Raw genomic sequence first — 20,235 nt, forward strand, 5'->3', positions numbered from 1 at the left:
GTGTGAAGACCCTGAGCTAAAAAGAGCTCGGTGTTGTGGCCGGGCGCGGTGGCTCACGCCTGTAATCCCAACACTTTAAGAGGGTGAGGTGGGAGGATCACCTGAGTCATGAGTTCGAGACCAGCCTGGTCAACATGGTGAAAGCCCGTCTCTACTAAAATTACAAAAAAATTAGCTGGGCTTGATGGTGCTCGCCTGTAGTCCCAGCTACTCAGGAGGCTGAGGCAGGAGAATTGCTTGAACCCGGGAGGCAGAGGTTGCAGTGAGCCGAAATCATGCCACTGCACTCCTGCCTGGGAGACAGAGTGAGGGGAAAAAAAGAGCTAGGTGTATTTGAAGAACTGATAGAAGGGTAATGTAGCTGGAAGGAGGAGAGAGCCAGGAATTGAATCTGGAAGCGTAAGTCAGAGCTGGACGATGCTGGATCTTGCACAGCACTGTGATAGTTTTTTTGTTTTTTTAATATGGAGTTTCGTTCTTGTTGCCCAGGTTGGAGTGCAATGGCGCCGTCTGGCCTCACTACAACCTCCGTCTCCCGGGGTCAAGCGATTATCCTGCCTCAGTCTCCCAGGTAGCTGAGTTTACAGGCACCGGCCACCACTCCTGGCTAAATTTTTTGGTATTTTTAGTAGAGACGGCGTTTCACCATATTGGACAGGCTGGTCTGGAACTCCTGACCTCAGGTGATCCGCCCGCCTTGGCCTCCCAAGTGCTGGGATTACAAGAGTAAGCCACCACGCCCAGCCGTGATACCAATTTTGGACTCTACTAAGGACGACGGGAGCCAGCTCAAGGTTTTTAAGTTACTTGATCAGATTCACATGGTTGGCTCACAAGGAATTTTGGTAACCCCAAAGTCTATTAAGCAGATATGCGGGCACCAACCAGGCTGGATAGCAGATGAGGTTTCAACAGCCTCAAGGTGATTTGCTTCCCTGAAGGCTTTAATTAATCCTAAGTAACTTTCAAGCTCTTGAGTTCAAGTAAACACACTGGCAGCATCTAGGGGAGGAGTTTCAGGCTATAAACATTTTAATAGATTTTTTAAAAAGCCTTTTATTGTTCAAAGTATTCCTTTGCTACGGAGTGCTCCCAACCAGAAAATGAGGGAAATGGAGGATAATGAAGCACGTCCCTCCCACCAAACAGGATAAATTCTAGAGGCACTGTGAGATCAGGAAATTAAGATGTATTTTTGTCCCACCCTATTTTTACAGGTGAGGTATCAAGTTGAGGTTACAGCAACTCGTAATTTTCTTTTGGCCCAACTGAAAGGTATCATAGAAAATAAGAGAAAGCTATGTGTGCGTGAAAGGGATCCGCCTTCTTCTCCGAAGAAAAGCGTGGTGGTAGCTTCGGAGACGCTTTTGAAGCCAACTCTGCAGCCCTGCTGGCGGCGGCGGCGGCGGCAACGTCAGATCCTTGCAGAGGCGGCGCCAGGAGGGGTCGGCAGGAGCTACCGCGAGGCCGCCGGGGATCGGGCTGGGCCCCGCGGAAGAGCAGAGCTTCGGCCCTCGCACCCGCAGGACAGCAGGGCCTGTTGCCACTCTAAGGCGACACCAGAAACTTGCCTAGTGGAGCAATTCTGGTGCCCCTGTCAGGCTGTGCGCCCTCTGAGATCATCCCTCAATCAAACGAATGGGAATTCTTGGGAAGAAAAAAAATATTTGCGGCAATTTGGCTAAAATTTAGCAGCTTTCAGGGAGCGATTCAAGGCATTATCTCTGTGGTTCCCTCGGCGAAAAAAGACTCGAAGGGTTACTGGAAGTCGCCTGGCCCCACGGAGTTGCAGTGCCCAGGCCATAGGTAGCGGCGGCGGCGGCGGGTGGAGGACCCGGCGCTGGGGGCGCTGAGCGGCTTCCTCGCTTCCGGAGCCCGGCGGGCGGCGTCAGCGGAACAGGCGGCTTCCGGCCGCGGCGTAAACAAGGCCGTGGGCTGCTGGAGGCGGGGCGGACGGGCTGAGAGAGGGAGCCGGTCCGACGCGAACCCTTTCCCCGCCGTGCTCCAGCTCTCGGGCCGGGTTTCGCTCGTGGCCACTCTGCAGGCGCGTCCCGGCGGCGGAGAGCCGTCCTCAGCCGAGGAGGCTGGGAAACCCGAACGCCGGCGGCAGGGAGGCCTCCACGCCGTCCCTTTTGCCGCCGCCCTTTCCTTGCCTCGCGCCGCTGTGCATTTCTCTACGTTTCCTTTGTTTCTTTGGCTCCTCTGGGGTGTGGGCATTCTTGGTTAGCAAAGTGCAGCCTCAAGATGGCTGATGGCAACGAGGATCTGCGGCCGGACGACTTGCCGGGGCCGGCCTTCGAGAGCTATGAGTCCATGGAGCTCGCCTGCCCCGCCGAGCGCAGCGGCCACGTAGCTGTCAGCGACGGGCGCCACATGTTCGTCTGGGGCGGCTACAAGGTCAGTGGGTGGCCGGGCCGCGGCGGACGTCGCTCGGCTGTGACTCGGGTCCGGGTCCGCGGCCAGGCGGGAAGGCCAGAGTTGGCCGCCGAGGGCGCTCCCCGCCTCCGCCGCGCGCCCCACCTCAGACTCTGCCCGTTGGTTGGTTTTTCTTGCGCGCGGGAATCTTCCTTCTCTGGAGTCCCCCAACCAGTCTCGAGTCTCCAGGGCTGCTTTTACGTCAACCTGGTGCTCGCAAAGCCAACTCACTCCCACCCCCGTTGTTGCCATTGGAGCGTTATTGTGGGGAAGGTCCTGTTAATGTCGTTTGGGCGGTGCATTATTCGGAAGGGTTGGAGTGTGTAAGGTGACGGCGTGTGATGTCACTCAGACGCGTTATCCGGACGACCTAGAGGACTTTATTCTCTGGGGCTGGGAACCGCTGCCCACTTACGGGGTGGCCGAGGTGCAGGAAAACTGGAATTCCAAAAGGTTACAGGAATCACCTTATTCAACCTTGCCGCCTGTGCAAATGGCCATCATACTATTGTTTGAACCTGTCAGGACTATCTTCATTCTGGCTTCAGCTGGGTTGAAGTGTTTCGGCAGACACCCCTATTAAGATAATTGATGGAAAAGCTCCACCGGTAACCAAAAAATCCCCAGCATCAATTGAACTCAGAGTGCAGCTCTTTGACTCTCTGACCCCCCAGATATAAACGTGATTAGTTGGTGGTTTAAAGCCAGTTGCCTTTCTTTACCCTGCTCCCTTGGAAATCTAGAATTTTATTTGCTGGGATGGCTCTGATCCAGTCTTACCACAAAACACTTTTATTCCTGTTTGGTCTTGAAAATGTACTCCGCCCTCTCCACGCCCGTGCCTTGGATGACTTGCTTTGTGACTGTTTTTAGCGTATGATACAGTTGACCATTTTTGACCTTTTTTGAGCTAGCTTTCAAAAATAGCTGTCCTGATACTTTAATTCGGTTTAACTGCAAAAGTAATTTTTGCCAATCCTAATTCATCTGCAGTGTTTTCCCCAAGTCTCCAATGAATGTGGTTAGAAAATAGGCCGGGCGCAGTGTCTAATGCCTGTTATCCTAGCACTTTCGGAGGCCAAGGCCGGTGGATCACCTGAGGTCAGGAGTTCGAGACCAGCCTGGCCAACATGGTGAAACTACATCTCTACTAAAAATACAAAAAAAAAAAAAAAAAAAAATTAGCTGGGCGTGGTGGTGGGCGCCCTTAATCCCGGCTATTTGGGATGCTGAGGCAGGACAATCGCTTGAACCTGCGAGGTGGACATTGCAATGAGCAGAGACGGTGCCATTGCACTCCAGTCGGGGCAACAAGAGCGAAACGCCCTCTCAAAAATACTTTAGAAAGGGGTAGAGAATTTCAAGAATTTGGGTGGGGGGGGTGCAAGCATGTAGTCACCCTTATAAAAATGTAAATTCTCCAGGAGAACAGAAACCTGTCAATCACACTTTGTTCTAAGCTACCTAATTCATAATTGTATTTTTAAAATTATAGCATTGAGAGAATGAGACTTTGGGAGTGGGGCAGGGGAGGATTCTCAGTGTGGAATATTTTTTATGGTGGATTGGGGCGGATTCAGGGAGAAGCAGCATAATCACTGAATTGGATGGTTCTAAAACAGACTGCCCTCCCCATTTATGGCTGGTGGCTGGAACCCTGAAGAGTAGGCACAGAAGTCCTTGGAGATTGTTTCAAAGGCAGTAAACTTTGGCTCCCTACATAGTAGGCAGTTTTCCTCCCCAGAATAGGCTGGTCACTTCTGGGTCAGCCCGTTTCCAGCCTTTCCCCTCATTGGTGGAGTGGAAAGAGAAATGTTTGGGCGGCCAACTGTTCGTTTCTGTATGTGCAATATTCAAGCTTACTGGACTTTGCCCATTTTCCGTGAACCGCAGTTGTTTACTGTATGTCAACACTGTTCAGAAAGTGGCCAGAGAGGGTCAAAGGCTGGGAATCCCAGGCAGTTGTTAAAGTTTAGGGAAAGGATGTAATCCTGGCTCTACCAGTACTTCATAAATAACCCTGGGCAAATTACTTTAAAGAACTCTTTTTCTCATAACATCAGCTACTTTTTAGGGTGGTCGTGAGGATTAAATAAAGCAATTCATGGATAGCTTTCAGCTCTGACATATGGTAGGCTCAGTTTATGTGTTAGGAATTAATACTTGAAGGGAAATGGAACCGAACAAAGAACCTAAAATTCTACATAAGGATTTAATATTTGCATATTTGCAGTTCTGCCCTCTGCTGCTGCTTAGAGAATAGGTGAAAGGATAGCTTGGCTAGAAAACCATGCATCATGTTAGTGTGGATCAGGCACTTTGAGTAGTAGCCTGCTGACTAGGGCACAGGTAATCTCTCCTGCAGTCATGCAGCTGAAATTTGGTGCATGGTTCTGTTCAGGATAGAGTGGCCTTAGACAGTTCCCAGAGATCTTTTGGCTGGGTACAATGGCTTACTGCCTGTAATCCCAACACTTTGGGAGGCTGAGGCAAGTGGATTCCTTGAGGCCAGGAGTTTGAGACCAGCCTGGCCAACACGGTGAAACCCCATATCTACTAAAAAAAATACAAAAATTAGCCAGATGTGATGGCAAGCGCCTCTAATCCCAACTACTCAGGAGGCTGAGGCATGAGAATTCCTTGAACCCTGGAGGTGGAGGCTGCAGTTAGCCAGCTGAGATCACGCCACTGCACTGCAGCCTGACCTACACTTGGACTCAGGAAAAGAAAAAGTCTCTTAACTTCTTGCACTATTGCAACTGCTGTATCAAAATTCTGAATTAAGAGCTGTCAGGCTGGGCTTGGTGGCTCACACCTGTAATCTCAGCACTTTGGGAGGCCAGGGTGGGTGGATCACCTGAGGTCAGGATTTTGAGGCCAGACTGACTAACATGGGGAAACCCCGTCTCTACTAAAAATACAAAAATTAGCCGGCCTAGTGGTGCACGCCTGTGATCCTGGCTACTAAGGAGGCTGAGGCAGGAGAATTGCTTGAACCCGGAGGCAGAGGTTGTGGTGAGCCAAGATCGTACCAGTGAACTCCACCCTGGGCAACAAGAGTGAAACTCCGTCTCAAAAAAAAAAACTGTCTGTATTGAGCTTTACCTTGAGTATGTGGCATGGGTGGGGGAGGATTGTGCACTATAAGACCTATTTTTTATCACCAGTAATTTCATAATTAGTATCTCAAGGTCAATTAGAAAAAAATACAGTAGTGCTTCTTTAAAATATCAGTTTTTATATTTACAAAGTTTTTTTATCCTTAGAGTAATCAAGTCAGAGGATTATATGACTTCTATTTGCCTAGAGAAGAACTATGGATCTACAACATGGAGACTGGAAGATGGTAATGTGGATATTGTTTATGAGGGGGACTAAAGAATTAACATAAGGGCTGGGCACAGTGGCTGGCTCATGCCTATAATCCCAGCACTTTGGGAGGCCCAGGCAGGCGGATCATTTGAGGTCAGGAGTTCAACACCAGCCTGGGCAACATGGTGAAACCCCGTCTCTACTAAAAATACAAAAATTAGCTGGGTGTGGTGGCACACACCTGTAACCCCAGCTACTCGGGAGGCTGAGGTGGGAGAATTGCTTGAACCCAGGAGGCGGAGCGGAGGTTGCAGTGAGCACAGATTGTGCCACTTCACTCTAGCCTGGGTGACAGAGTGAAACTCTTATCTCAAAAAAACAAAACAAAACAAAAAACAAAAAAAACAAAATTTGGGAGGCCGAGGTGGGGGGAATCATCTGAGGTTGGGAGTAAGACCAGCCTGACCAACATGGAGAAACCCCATCTCTACTAGAAATACAAAATTAGCTGGGTGTAATGGTGCATGCCTATAATCCCAGCTACTGGGGAGGCAGAGGTTGTGGTGAGCAGAGATTGTGCATTGCACTCCAGCCCAGGCAATGAGTGAAATTCCGTCTCAATTTTTTTTTTTTTTTTAAGATATGGTTGCAAAGAAAAATATGTAAAACCCATTCTAAGCTATCTATATATTCTAAAAACACTCTTCTGCTACTTTAACTTAGCTACTAAGCTTAATTTAGCACCTGTTTTAGAGTAGTTCTGTAGTTACTACTTTTATGAACTTAGAATAAATTTCTATTCAGGGCTCTATAAAGTATAGGAATATTTAAAATGGATGTCGAGGCTTCAGAATCTAGAATGGAAAAATAAATGTTCCTTTTTTTTTTTTTTCAAGATGTTAAGTTTTCTGTTGTATCTTGAATAAGGAAAGGATTTTAAATGGTTAGAATTGTTAGATTTTAGATTGTTTAGAGTTTTATCTGCCAAAAATAAATTTTAACGACCTCTCAAAATTTGCATGCAAATCTTTTTAAAAGTAGTCTGTTCTGTTTAAAAACCAAAAGGACTTCCAATTTGTCCTTTATATAAACTGGAGATAATCTGAAATGATCTTTTGCCAGTTTCATAATAGTAGTAGTCAAGAGCACATCCCTGGTAGAATTAACATGTTTCTCAAAATGCTGTGTTAGCCATGGTTGGGGATTTACATAGTAGTTTTCCCTTTGGTGTGCTTTCTGAGAATTTTGTGCTTTAAATATTTTACTTATTGTAGATCTCAGAATTAGCATAATAGTCTTACTTAAGAGTTAGGCCAGAGGCAGTGGCTCATGCCTGTAATCTCAGCACTTTGGGAGGCCAAGGTGGGTGGATCACCTTAGGTCAGGAGTTCAAGACCAGACTGGCCAACATGGTGAAACCCTGTCTCTACAACAGTACAAAGATTAGCCAGGCATGATGGCATGTGCCTGTAAACCCAGCTACTTGGGCGGCTGAGGCAGGAGAATCACTTGAACCCGGGAGGTGGAGGTTCCAGTGAACCGAGATCATACCATTGCACTCTAGCCTGGGTGACACAGTGAGACTCCGTCTCAAAAAAAAAAAAAAAAAGGCAAAAAAAAAAAAAAAAAATTTGGCTGGGTGTGGTAGCTCACACCTGTAATCCCAGCACTTTGGGAGGCTGAGGCAGGTGGATCATCTGAGGTTGGGAGTTTGAGACCAGCCTGACCAACATGGAGAAACCCCATCTGTACTAAAAATACAAAATTAGCCAGGTGTGGTGGCGCACTCCTGTAATCCCAACTACTTGGGAGGGTGAGGCAGGAGAATTGCTTGAACCCAAGAGGTGGAGGGTTGTGGTGAGCCAAGATCGCACCATTGCAATTCAACTTGGGCAACAAGAGCAAAACTTTTCAAAAAAAAAAATTTAAGAGCTAAGCTAAAAATAAGTCATGATTTCTGTATATAACAAATTAGTGATAATATGAAGCCATTTCTTACTAAGAAAAAGCTTTTTCTAGATAATTGGAAATGTATAATTGTATTCTCTTTAAAAGAGAATTTACATTATTTTAAAAAATAATTTTTAAGGCCAGGTATGGTGGCTCACACCTGTAATCCTAGCACTTTGGAAGGCCGAGGTGGGAGGATCACTTGAGTCTAGGAGTTCAAGAGCAGCCTGAGGAACACAGTGAGATCCTGTTTCCATTTAAAATTTTTTTTTAAATGAGGCTTCTAAAACTTTAGCAAAGATAAAGTAATATTATATCTGGCAGTTTTCGCAGAAGATATGGAGTAGTATACTTTTAGAATTTTAAATTTTAGATTCCTTAGATGTTTTGATTTAGATCCATTTTTAGATTCAGAATGAGTTAATACACACAAAGCACTCAGGAATGCCTGGCACATGGCATTACCTGTTTTTAGTGTTATATAAAGGACTGAATCCGATGCATATGAATGGCTAAAAGGTGACTGAAGAAAAGACACTTACTGAATTAATCTATTAGGACTAGGAATGTTGAGATTTTCTTTCTGGGCTCCTGGCGCACTCAAAACTAAAACGACTTGTGGCCATGTAAATAAAGAGCAAACAATTTAGTCTGAGAAATATAAAATGGTATGTTCCTAGAATAATCAAATGACACATAGGCTTTTAGAATCTCTCATTAGCCTGTACATATGGGACCAGCTGGCACTGCCTGTGGAATGGATAAAGAGGGAAAAGCACATTCCTTGAATTAATTTCAGACTTAAAAGAGACCCTAGAGGCATTGTCTACTCTGCCTTCTCAATTTATTGAGAGGATATAAATAGAAGAAAAATTAATAGAATTTTGCATTTCTTCTCTTTTGGTAAACTTATATACACTTAATTTATTCCCCCTCAGGAAAAAAATCAACACTGAAGGTGATGTTCCTCCTTCTATGTCAGGAAGCTGTGCTGTGTGTGTAGACAGGGTGCTGTACTTGTTTGGAGGACACCATTCAAGAGGCAATACCAATAAGGTTAGTGTTTCTAAGGATTATGGTTTGAGGCCTTTTTATTATTACCTTTCAGACAACCGCAGATTTCTAAGGTTAGCCCTAGACTTATTTGTGTCTCAGTTAAAAATTATGTGTACTGGATTATGATATGAATGTGCATTTTAGTATTTTGTGTGCCAGTCTGTATTTGCCTAGGCATTATGTAAAATCAAATTTTGTTGGTAACCTGTGTGCAGTAACTTCCTGGGTGGTTTTTCTTTGTGCTTTTTGCAGCTACTTGTTCTCTTAGAACGCTTAAATATTAGATGAACGTTGGTAATAAAATTAAAGACAAAAAGAAGAAAGAAGACAAGAAGGGTAAAACTGAGCAGGCAACCAATCAGAAAGCTATAGGATAAATTAAAACTGACAAAACTACCTGTTAACATTCCTGTAAAGTGGTGCCCAAAGACACTGCTATTCAGACTTTGCCCACAGTTCTTCTCTTTCAGTCCAGTAAGTGACAGATTGTCAGTCAAAAATGATACATATGATATATATTAGTGCTTAATGAGTTGCCAAATAAATGAATTGATAGGAGTCTACTAAGTTGGCAATTTAGTAAGCATTTTGTGCTGAGCACTTGGTTGGACACTGGAAACAGATGAATGATACAGTTTCCATCTCTACGAACTCACATTCTAGAAGGGACACAGAGTAGGTAAACCACTGCAGTAGCATCTGTTGGAGAGATACACAGCACCTGGCATATAGAAAATAGTAAGTATTGTTGAATCTGAAAAAGTCTTTGACATTGTGTTTGGTAGGATGAGGAAACGGAACAAGGAAAATCTTGACTGAAGAGGTGATGCTTGAACTGAATAATAAAATTGGAAGGAGTAGCTAAGATACAGATATAAGCAAATGTCTTAATTATGGAAATGCCAAGTGGATGGAACATGTGGCTAAGATGCTTTCAAACTGTTCCTAGAAACTCTAGGGATTTGAGATGCCTTGGAACACCTGTGGGAGGAGCCTATGGTGTTAGGTAGGCTCCAGGCTGCCCCTTCTCCGTTTTAACAAGTGTAGCTCCACTTTTGTTTTTATACTTTGGGCTTTTAGTATTTTGTTTGAAGAAAGTGTTTTATGCCTAAAAGATTCTGAGGCACATCTATAGGCTATCACTGAGCTATATGTATTGCAGAGCCAAGGGGGAGAAAAATAACTGACACGACTTGAAAAAGCTTGGGGAAGGAGACAAGCTGTGGTTTTGTTGGGGTAGTTAGAAAAACAGTAGTTGTATGTCAAGTGGCTAGGATTGTGTGTTGTAAGTTTGAAAGGAAGCTTAGGTGTCTCAGAAGTAAAAAATAGATATACCGTGGTCAGATATATTCAGTTGCCTGATGTGAACCCTTTGAAAGAAAGACAAACATTTAATCTCTTTTTTTTTTTTTTTTGAGACGGAGTCTTACTCTGTTGCCCAGGCTGGAATGCAGTGCTGCAATCTCGGCTCACTGCAAACTCTGTCTCCCAGGTTCAAGTGATTTTCCTGCCTCAGCTTGCCGAGTAGATAGCCAGATACTGTGGCGCATGCCTGTAATCCTAATTTTTTTTGGTATTTTTAGTAGAGATGGGGTTTTATCATGTTGGCCAGGCTGGTCTTGAACTCCTGACCTCAAGTGATCTGCCCGCCTCAGTCTCCCAAAGTGTTGGGATTACAGGTGTGAGCCACTGTGCTTGGCCTATTTAATCTTTTAAGTATAGAGTTAATAGGCACTAAACATATTTGTTAAATTGAATTTAAAGGTAAAATTACTAAACCTAAGTTTTTTGGGTAACACCATCCTAAAATCCATAAATTAAATAACTGCAGTCCTCATATCAGAGCCAGGTGTGGTGGCTTATGCCTATAATCCCATCAGTTGAGGTCAGGAGTTTGAGACCAGCCTGGCCAACGTGGCAAAACCCTGTCTCTACTAAAAATACAAAAATTAGCTGGGCATGCTGATGCATGCCTGTAATCCTAGCTACTCTGGTGACTGGGGCACAAAAATTGCTTGAACCCATGAGGCAGAAATCGCAGTGAGCTAAGCATCATACCACTGCATTTCAGCCTGAGTGACAGAGTGAGATTCTGTCTCTACCAAAAAAAAAAAAAACAAAACTTTCAGCACAATTTTGCAATTGCAAAAAATGTGGAACCAGCTCAAATGCCCACCAGTCAACGAGGGGATAAAAAAAATGTGGTGTGTATATATACCATGGAATACTCCTCAGCCATAAAAAGGAACAAAATAATGGTATTTGCAGCAACCTGGATAGAAGTGGAGACCATTATTCTAAGTCAAGTAACCCAGGAATGGAAAACCAAACATCTTATGTTCTCTCTCATAAGTGGGAGCTAAGCTATGAGGCTGCAAAGGCATGAGAATGATAGAGTGGACTTTGGGGACTCAGGGAAAGGGGTGAGAGGTGGGTGAGGGATAAAAGACTATACATTAGCTGGGCACTGTGGCTCATGCCTGTAATTCTAGCACACTGGGAAGCTGAGGCGGGTGGATCATGAGGTCAAGAGTTCAAGACCAGCCTCAGCAACATGATGAAACCCCATCTCTGCTGAAAATACAAAAATTACCCAGGTATGGTGGTACACGCCTGTAATCCCAGCTACTCGGAAGCTAAGGCAGGAGAACTGCTTAAACTTGGGAGGCGGAGGTTGCAGTGAACAGAGATGGCAACACTGCACTCTAGCCTGGGAGACAGAGCGAGACTCCAACTCAAGAAAGAAAGACTACACATTGGGTATAGTGTACACTGCTTGGGTGCTGAGTGCACCAAAATCTCAGAAATCACCATGAAGGAACTTATGTATGTAACCAAACACCATCTGTTCCCCAAAAACCTATTGAAATAAAAAATAACGAAATAAAATGGGAAAACAAAATGTATGGCTGTCTTAGCCAGGTATGGTGGTACAAGCCTATAGTCCATCTACTTGGGAAGCTAAGGTGGAAAGATCACTTAAGCCCAGGAGTTTAAGTTATAGTAATCTATGATTGTGCCACTGCACTCCAGCCTGGGCAAGAGAGACCCTGTCTCTTAAAAAAAAAAAAAAAGATTAGTTGAACTAACAGTGTGCTTAGTGATTTAGGAAATTGGCATTCAGTCACAAAATCCTAATCTGGACTCTGAGCAGTCTGGCAGCCAGTCAGCAGTCAAAATTTCAGTAGTACCGAATTTAGATGGCACTCTTATCATAAATCACAGTAAAATTATATGCTAAACTTGAATTTCTTTCACATAACCAAATCTAACTGAAATCACTGCTTCTGACAGTTCTACATGCTGGATTCAAGGTCTACAGACAGAGTGTTACAATGGGAGAGAATTGATTGCCAAGGAATTCCTCCATCATCAAAGGACAAACTTGGTGTCTGGGTATATAAAAACAAGTGAGTTGGCAGCACTATAGGTTTGGGTTTTTATATGTAAAGTGGTTTACCATTCAAGTGTCCTTAGCCAGTAATTATTTGCATAGAACATACCTCATAGGGCCCATATAAAAATTATCTGATTTAATACATGAAAGCATTTAACACAGCACCTAAGTTGCTTGTATCCTATCCTATGGATGTTTGAATTTTTAGTGTCTTGGTTTTTTATCAAACAGGTTAATATTTTTTGGAGGGTATGGATATTTGCCAGAAGATAAAGTATTGGGAACTTTTGAATTTGATGAAACATCTTTTTGGGTAAGTGAAGCTTCATATTTGCATATAGCCTCCTTAGTTGAAACACCACATTTTATGTTTGCTAATAAGTTTTGTGCATTTTTCTTTGGTAATCCGGCAGGCTATCTAATTTTATAAACATGATTTGTAAAATAACTCAGATTTTTATTTTCGGTAGAATTCCAGTCATCCAAGAGGATGGAATGATCATGTACATATTTTAGATACTGAAACTTTTACCTGGAGCCAGCCTATAACTACTGTGAGTTACTAAAGAATAATGAATTGTTAAAGCAAGGATACTTAAAGGTGGTTGAGAGGGTTGGAGGGAGGGAGTGCACTGAGTTGGAAGATACTGTAAAAGTGACAGTTCATTGTTTTCTGGAGAGAAGATCCTTTTCTTTTCTTTTTTTCTTTTTTTTTTGAGACAGAGTCTCATTCTGTCGCCAGGCTGGAGTGAAGTGGTGTGATCTTGGTCACTGCAACCTCCACCTCCCAGGTTCAAGCAGTTCTCCTGCCTCAGCCTCCCAAGTAGCTGGGACTACAGGCCCAGATAATTTTTGTATTTTTAGTGGAGACAGGGTTTCACCATGTCAGGATGGTCTCAATCTCTTGACTTTGTGATCTGCCCGCCTCAGCCTCCCAAATTGCTGGGATTACAGGGGTGAGCCACTGTGCCCGGCCAAGAAGATCCGTAATTTTCATGATTTCCAAGGAACCTAGAACTCAGAAGTTTAATGAATGTATGAAGTGACTAACCCAGCATCTATTATCTAATATACTTAAAGTGGTAGAAATGTTTCAGATTTCAGATTTTTTTTAGATTTTGGAATATTTACATGATATACTTAACAGTCAACATCTCTAATTCAAAGGTCTGAAATGCTTCGGTGAGCATTTCCTTTCAGCATCATGTTGCCTCTCAAATTTTCAGATTTTGGAGCATTTCAGATTTTGGATTTTCAGATTACAAATATTCAACCTGTAATTAAATAATTCAGCACTAGGATGCAATTTGTATTACTTAAATATTAGATTTATTTTCCCTCTGGCACATATTATTTAATATGCCAGCCTTTATTTTAAAAGAGAAAAAAATAAAGTAGCCTTTCTGTTATTCAGTAACACATCTCAAAACATAAAATTCAAATGCCCAGTTTTGGTAATCAGCTTTGAGTACTGTTGTTGTCTAGAAGTCTACACTCCAACTTTTAAAAGCTCAAGTGCCTTACATATTCCTATTCTTATCCCATATCCAGAGGAGACTCTGGTATTTTCCCTCTGTTTTTTATAAAAAGTTCACTTACGTACTAACTTGCTTATGTGACTCTTTAATAGGGTAAAGCACCCTCACCTCGTGCTGCCCATGCCTGTGCAACTGTCGGAAACAAAGGCTTTGTGTTTGGAGGCAGATACCGAGTAAGTACTTAAAGAGCTTAATGACTTGCTTTTGAATTCTTCAAAATGATAACTTAATTATCCTTTTTTAGGATGCTAGAATGAATGATCTTCACTATCTTAATCTGGATACATGGGAGTGGAATGAATTGTAGGTATTACTTTAGATAAGTTTATCCAAAATTCAGATTGTTTTTACCCTATGTTCCCTACTATTGGTATATAATAATGTAACTAAAATTAAATAAACATGACTTCTAGGCTCTTAAGGAATGAATTTTATTTTTATGTTTCCAGTTCTTATAACTATGTGCCTTGTACATTGCATGTGTTCAGTGTTTGTTGAAAAGGTCTGAAGTTGACTATCTTCAAAGAAAATATTTCAGTATAAAGCATGTAGTTGTTTCTACCAAGAAGCCTTTTCAAATGTGAAGTCTTTTTCATAACACATATATAGAAATTTTAAAGGAAAACTGAAAAATACAGTAGCTACTTCTAAATGCAGATATTGTAACTTAGCTATTATTTTCAGAATTCCACAAGGCATATGCCCAGTTGGCCGATCTTGGCACTCACTAACACCAGTTTCTTCAGATCATCTTTTTCTCTTTGGAGGATTTACCACTGATAAACAGCCACTAAGTAAGTCCTTGAAAACTATGATAACCAAATCATCATAGATGATCCATATATAATAGCTGAAAATGAGTCTATTAGAGACTTAAGAGAGGGCTTATAGGGTTGGTTGGAAGGTTTGATTTTGATCCTATAACATACCTGTAATTGTACTATATGGCGTACTTCTGCTCAGTAAAGAACCTTGGTGCACTTGAGAGCCCTGCTGAAGGGCTATAACATGCAAAGGGCTTACTTGGCTAATTGCAGGGGGAAAAAAAGAACATATACTTTCTGTATCTACTCATGATCTGATTTATTACCTTTATTGCCAAAGCTGTGACCTTTAAATGTCATTATCATATTGGCAAACTAACCTATTTCATAGATATTTTTTCTTCAATCAGGTGATGCCTGGACTTACTGCATCAGTAAAAATGAATGGATACAGTTTAATCATCCATATGCTGAAAAACCAAGGTATTTAAAGGCAATTCTTATACTGAATATGTACAAGATGTAGGAATTGAGATTTCTGCTGCATTATATCCACCATTCTTATTTATAAAAATCTTAACATTCACTAAGGTTTGGTTTTCTTTTCTTTGAGAAGTATTTCAATGTTATACTAATTTCAAATGCTCTCCTTTCCATCATCTGTGTATGAAGAATAGGGCTTTTTATTTTTGCTTCTTCCATAAAATTGACACATAGTTAAAATGTATAGTCAAGCTTTTCACTTCAATGAGTTGAACTGCATCTAGGTTTGTTATTAAATATAAGGGTTGGCCAGCAAGCATGGTGGCTCACACTTGTAATCCCAGCACTTGGGGAGGCTGAGGCAGGCGGATCACCTGAGGTCAGGAGTTCGTGACCAGCCTGGCCAACATGGTGAAACCCTGTCTCTAATAAAAATACAAACTTAGCCAGGTGTGGTGATGTATGCCTGTAATCCCAGCTACTAGAAAGGCTGAGGCAGCAGAATCACTTGAACCAGGGAGGTGGAGGTTGCAGCAAGCAGAAATTGTGCCATTGCACTCTAGCCTGGGCAACAGGAACAAAACTGTCTCAAAATGAATGTAGTAGAGGTGCTGGAATGGGAAAAAAATTTTTTTTTTTTTTTGAGATGGAGTCTCCCTCTGTTGCCAGGCTGGAGTGCAGTGGTACAATCTTGGCTCACTGCAACCTCTGACTCCCTGGTTCAAACAGTTCTCCTGCCCCAGCTAATTTTTGTTTTTTTACATACAAGTATGTGCCACCATGCCCAGCTAATTTTTGTATTTTCAGAGGTGGGGTTTCACCATGTTGGCCAGGATGGTCTCGATCTTCTGATCTTGTGATCTACCTGCCTCAGCCTCCCAAAGTGCTGGGATTACAGGCGTGAGCCACTGTGCTGGAGTGGGCAAAATTTTTAAAAATCACATGGGAGGCCAGGTGCAGTGGGATTACAGGATTATACCTGTAATCTCAGCACTTTGGGAGGCTGAAGCAGGCAGACTGCTTGAACCCAGGAGTTCCAGACCAGCCTGAGCAACATGGGAAAACTCCATCTCTACAAAAAATAGAAAAATTAGGTAGGTGTGGTAGTGTGTGCCTGTAGTCCTAGCTATTCAGAGGGTAGATGTTGCAGTGAGCTGAGACTGCACCACTGTACTTCAGTCTGGATGACAGGGCAAGACTGTCTCAAAAAAAAAAAACCTTATGTGGGGGAGAAAAAGAACGGTCAATGAGATTTGCAGTAGCACTGTATAACAAAGATGAAGAAATCAAATCATTTCTTCATCTTTGTTATACAGTGCTACTGCAAATCTTAGCCAAAGAGAAGAGCTTATTAAACACTGATAGTTGATTTTCTCTTGTTAATCTCAAAATGCTAAAGGAAATGATACAGTCAAAATGATGTTCAAAGCCTGCAGTTTTTTCCTAAGCCTCTAAACCAAGTATAGCCATGCCAGTAAGACTTTATTTGCACAGATGATCTCTCCAAAAAACTACCAGGCTTTCTGAGACTTTATCGTTCACTCAAGCAGGGCTTTCACCATCCCTTGGATGTTCTGTGTAAGGCCAGTTGGCCCTATCTATGGAAAAAGGCATATACCACAGTCAGCTCCCATACGATTTTTATTGCTAACAAAGACCTAGAGAACACATCATTTAGTTCAAACCCCTCACTGCATAAATGAGAACTGACCAGAGAGAGAAAATCATAATGTCCAGATAAAATAGATATTGATTGCTTTCGCTACTTAAGATTTTACTTCTCACCATGATGTTTTGGTCTGAACTACCTTAAGATCTATAGTCTTCATTTCATAGCCCCCTTCAGTAGTATAAAATGAGCAACTGGGTGACTTGAAACTCAAGTTTTTGTTTTAAATGCAGGTTATGGCACACAGCTTGTGCCAGTGATGAAGGAGAAGTAATTGTTTTTGGTGGATGTGCCAACAACCTGCTTGTCCATCACAGAGCTGTAAGTATACTACTTCATATTATTACTGAAACTTACATGTAAAGCATTTGCTTTTAAATGTGTTCTTCCTATTTTTCAGGCACATAGTAATGAAATACTAATATTTTCAGTTCAACCAAAATCTCTTGTACGGTAAGTAAGTTTGTACTTGGCACTTATATTTCAAATTGTGTTTAATACTTAACCACTCTCAGGAAAAAAAACAGGTTTATGGATTATTTAAGGGCAATAATAATAAGTAGCAACTTCACTGCTATAACTAACCAGTTCCTGTGAAAATCTAAGAGGGATGTTTTATGTAGCTTTTCAAGTGAACATACTTCTAAACAGTAAAGTGAAATTACTTTTCTCTTTCCTTGTCCATTTTTCAGGCTAAGCTTAGAAGCAGTCATTTGTTTTAAAGAAATGTTAGCCAACTCATGGAACTGCCTTCCAAAACACTTACTCCACAGTGTTAATCAGAGGTTTGGTAGTAACAACACTTCTGGATCTTAAGGCTTCATAAATAATGCCTCTGATCACCCTGCATGGACAGCAATCCTGTAAACATCACGGAGTTGGCATCATTTGTATAATTATATGCATTGTTGTAGTTTGCAACTTTTGGTTTTAATGTGCATGTGAATGGCCTAGAGAACCTATTTTTGTGTCTAAAGTTTACAATAAATGTATTTAACACCAGTAGCTGTCCTATATTATAAAGTAAAAGAAAAGTAATGGTTGGGCTTTTTACCCCGGAGAATGGTTATGTTTCCTTTTTGGTAACCTCAGGATATATATCTGTAGAAACATTACACTAAATAGTCTTACCATCATCAAAAAAATGAAGTCATTTTTTAAAAACAATTTAAATTTAGGAAATTATAAGTAGTGTTGTAAATATAAGAGTCTGGTTTTTTTTTTTTTAAGCATTAATATTCACATTATGACTAAGCTGGGAAAATAAAGTATGGAGGGATCAACAGCTATTTAGTACTTTGACCTTAATGCTTCAGTGTAGGCACTGGAACAAGTGGTCATGCTGACTACAGGCAGGTGTCGTCCAGTCAGTTATAAATTCTGTAGCTCATGAAAGGATGGAAATAATAACTTCATTCTCCATTCTGTTAGGAGACAGAGGAAAAAATGCATTGGAGTCTTTAGTGGTTAGCCTAAAATGCACTTCTGGTATAGGTTAAGATACTCTGTAACATGCTATATTGATAATTAGTAAAGGTACAGAACTGAATGAGACTACAAGAAAGAAATTAAGAGCAAACCTGAAGGTCTGCAAATGAACAGAAATGATTAACACCAGTTCCATCTAGGAGTTATTAAGCTGAGTCATGAGAATTATTATACTTGTATTTTACATTTGGTCTAATACATTTTTTTGACAAGTATAGGTGAAAGCAGAAGAAAATCCACTCCAATATTTAGTTTTCAAGACACAATCCTAAATATTTAACCTCCCCTGCACCAAAAAAAAAAGACCCTTGTGGCTGCACTGTAATATATATATTAGCTGTTACATACAGTAGACTTAAGTCAGTAGTTTAAGCAATCAAGCCATTTCACTGTTCAGTTTCTTTATATCATGAAAATAACACAATATTAACCTCCAAATTCCAAGAAAATGTAGAATAACGACAGATGTATATAATTAGCATTTAACTGTCCACAAATATTTTAGGAAATCCTATCATAGACAGTGTTTCCTCTATATAAAACTGGGGGAAAAAAACAAGAATTAAGTCCTTTTGGTGAATATATATAGCAAGGCAATGTTTAGTTCATTTTTATAATGCTGAGTCCTGTAACATGGTGTTTTCATCTTTGAACTTCCAAAAGGCTATAAAATTGGGTCTTCTCAAATATTTTAGAATTTCATTTCAGCTATTTCCTTTTTACATTCAGAAGATTGGGTGCAGACACTTTCACTTTGCCAGGAATGTTTCTTGATAAATCTGTGTCCTAAAAAAAGAAAATTGCTGAATATCTTCACATCCTATATGGTCAATCATATTTCTTTTATGATAAAAAAAAAAACATTTCCAAATTTTTAGCTGAAATGATTTTACTGCTTCTAATAAGACAGCATTTTCTAATAAAATAAGAAAAACTGCCAACATTTTAAATTGTACTGTCAGTCTCCATTTTCCTTTTCTGAAGGAGAACTTTACCTTTACGCTGCGGAATAAGTCTTTTTCTCTTGCTGTTGCTTCTTTGAAATGCATGAAACTATTCAAGGCTGTTTTTGCAGCTGTAAATACAAAAAAGAGTAAGAATAATCTAATTCTGTTAAGTCACTGAACTGTTTAAAATCATAATTCAAAAAAAATTTAAATACCTTTTCCCTTTTTCTGCACTCCAGGAGTAAGTTTCACTTTGTATCTTTAAAAAGGAAATATATGTGTTACTAAAAAAACATTACAAAACAATTCATGAAAGCCATTCTGTCAGCTAATGGTAACATACTTGTAGTTTGTCATGGTGGTGTAAGGGGCACATATTGGAATGGCAAACAATAGTACATCTTCAGGATGTGGCTGGCCTGTCAAAGAATCAAACAGGTTTTCCTATAAAGGGCAAATAAAAACAATTACAAAAGCAGTTTATAACACTTTTTAAAAAAATGCTAAAACACTGCTGAATTAATATCTCAACATATTTACCTTTTTCTGATACACATACCATCTAAGTTGCAACAGCAGTAAACGCTGCTTTGTAGTTCCAAACAATTGAAGACCGATGTTTACACATATTCTTTACTACTTAATTTTTGCCTAGCATAATAAGTAATGAGAATAATTTTCAAAACACCACCTATAGTTATATTTAAGAGAAAGGCAGCCCAGGATCAGTGGCTCATGCCTGTAATCCTAACACTCTGGAAGTCTGAGGCAGTGGATCGCTTGAGCCTAGAAGTTCAAGACAAGCCTGTGAAACATGGAGGAACCTGTCTCTACAAAAAATACACAAGTTAGCTGGGCATAGTGGTGGGTTCCTGTAGTCCCAGCTACTAGGGAGGCCGAGGTAGGAGGGTGACTTGAGCCGAGGAGGTAGAGGCTGTGGAGGGCCATGATCCTGCCACTGCACTGGGTGACACCACCCTGGGTGACAGAGACCCTGTCTCAAAAGGGTGGGGGGAACTGTTGGATATTGCCTGAGTTGCAGAAAACTATGGATTAAAATGATACAGTAATATATCATCATTACTATATGGCTACACCACTGCTTCTTGACCTAGGAAGATTCTGCCCCTCAGAAGACATTGGCCAATGTCTGGAGATAGTTTTGGTTGACACCAAACTATCATGAGGGATGAAAAGGAAGAGGTAGGGGCTGCAC

At 41.4% G+C, this 20,235-nt stretch overlaps 2 protein-coding genes across 6 annotated transcripts in view; one reads left to right on the forward strand and one right to left on the reverse strand.

Moving 5' to 3' along the window:
* The first annotated feature begins 1,930 nt into the window (after positions 1-1,930).
* KLHDC2 (kelch domain containing 2) lies at positions 1,931-17,586 on the forward strand. Its single transcript, XM_002753877.7, has 13 exons — positions 1,931-2,397; positions 5,682-5,761; positions 8,616-8,733; positions 12,028-12,143; positions 12,362-12,443; positions 12,601-12,684; positions 13,761-13,841; positions 13,913-13,971; positions 14,353-14,462; positions 14,843-14,915; positions 16,818-16,905; positions 16,985-17,037; positions 17,277-17,586. The coding sequence occupies exons 1-13, from the start codon at positions 2,245-2,247 to the stop codon at positions 17,398-17,400; spliced, it is 1,221 nt and encodes a 406-aa protein (XP_002753923.1). The 5' UTR covers positions 1,931-2,244; the 3' UTR covers positions 17,401-17,586.
* NEMF (nuclear export mediator factor) overlaps positions 16,539-20,235 on the reverse strand; it is a 69,225-nt gene continuing 65,528 nt past the window's right edge. For 3 of the 5 annotated variants that reach the window (XM_054239912.2, XM_002753876.7, XM_035260447.3), the window contains 4 exons: positions 19,363-19,463; positions 19,235-19,278; positions 19,068-19,147; positions 16,539-18,858 (listed from right to left, as the gene is read on the reverse strand). In XM_054239912.2, coding sequence (XP_054095887.2) covers positions 18,781-18,858; positions 19,068-19,147; positions 19,235-19,278; positions 19,363-19,463 — 303 coding nt within the window. In that variant the 3' untranslated portion in view covers positions 16,539-18,780. The remainder of the gene's footprint in view (positions 18,859-19,067; positions 19,148-19,234; positions 19,279-19,362; positions 19,464-20,235) is intronic. The other 2 variants (XM_054239913.2, XR_013521196.1) reach the window with 2 other exon arrangements.

This window comes from Callithrix jacchus, chromosome 8 (genome assembly GCF_049354715.1).
Source record: "Callithrix jacchus isolate 240 chromosome 8, calJac240_pri, whole genome shotgun sequence".
In the NCBI taxonomy this organism is placed as follows: Eukaryota; Metazoa; Chordata; class Mammalia; order Primates; family Cebidae; genus Callithrix; species Callithrix jacchus.

Coding starts and splice junctions, on each gene's coding strand:
- KLHDC2 (XM_002753877.7), top strand. CDS start 2,245: ATGGCTGATGGCAACGAGGATCTGCGGCCGGACGACTTGCCGGGGCCG. Junction 5,762..8,615: donor AACATGGAGACTGGAAGATG/GTAATGTGGATA, acceptor ATTCCCCCTCAG/GAAAAAAATCAACACTGAAG. Junction 16,906..16,984: donor TGCTTGTCCATCACAGAGCT/GTAAGTATACTA, acceptor CCTATTTTTCAG/GCACATAGTAATGAAATACT.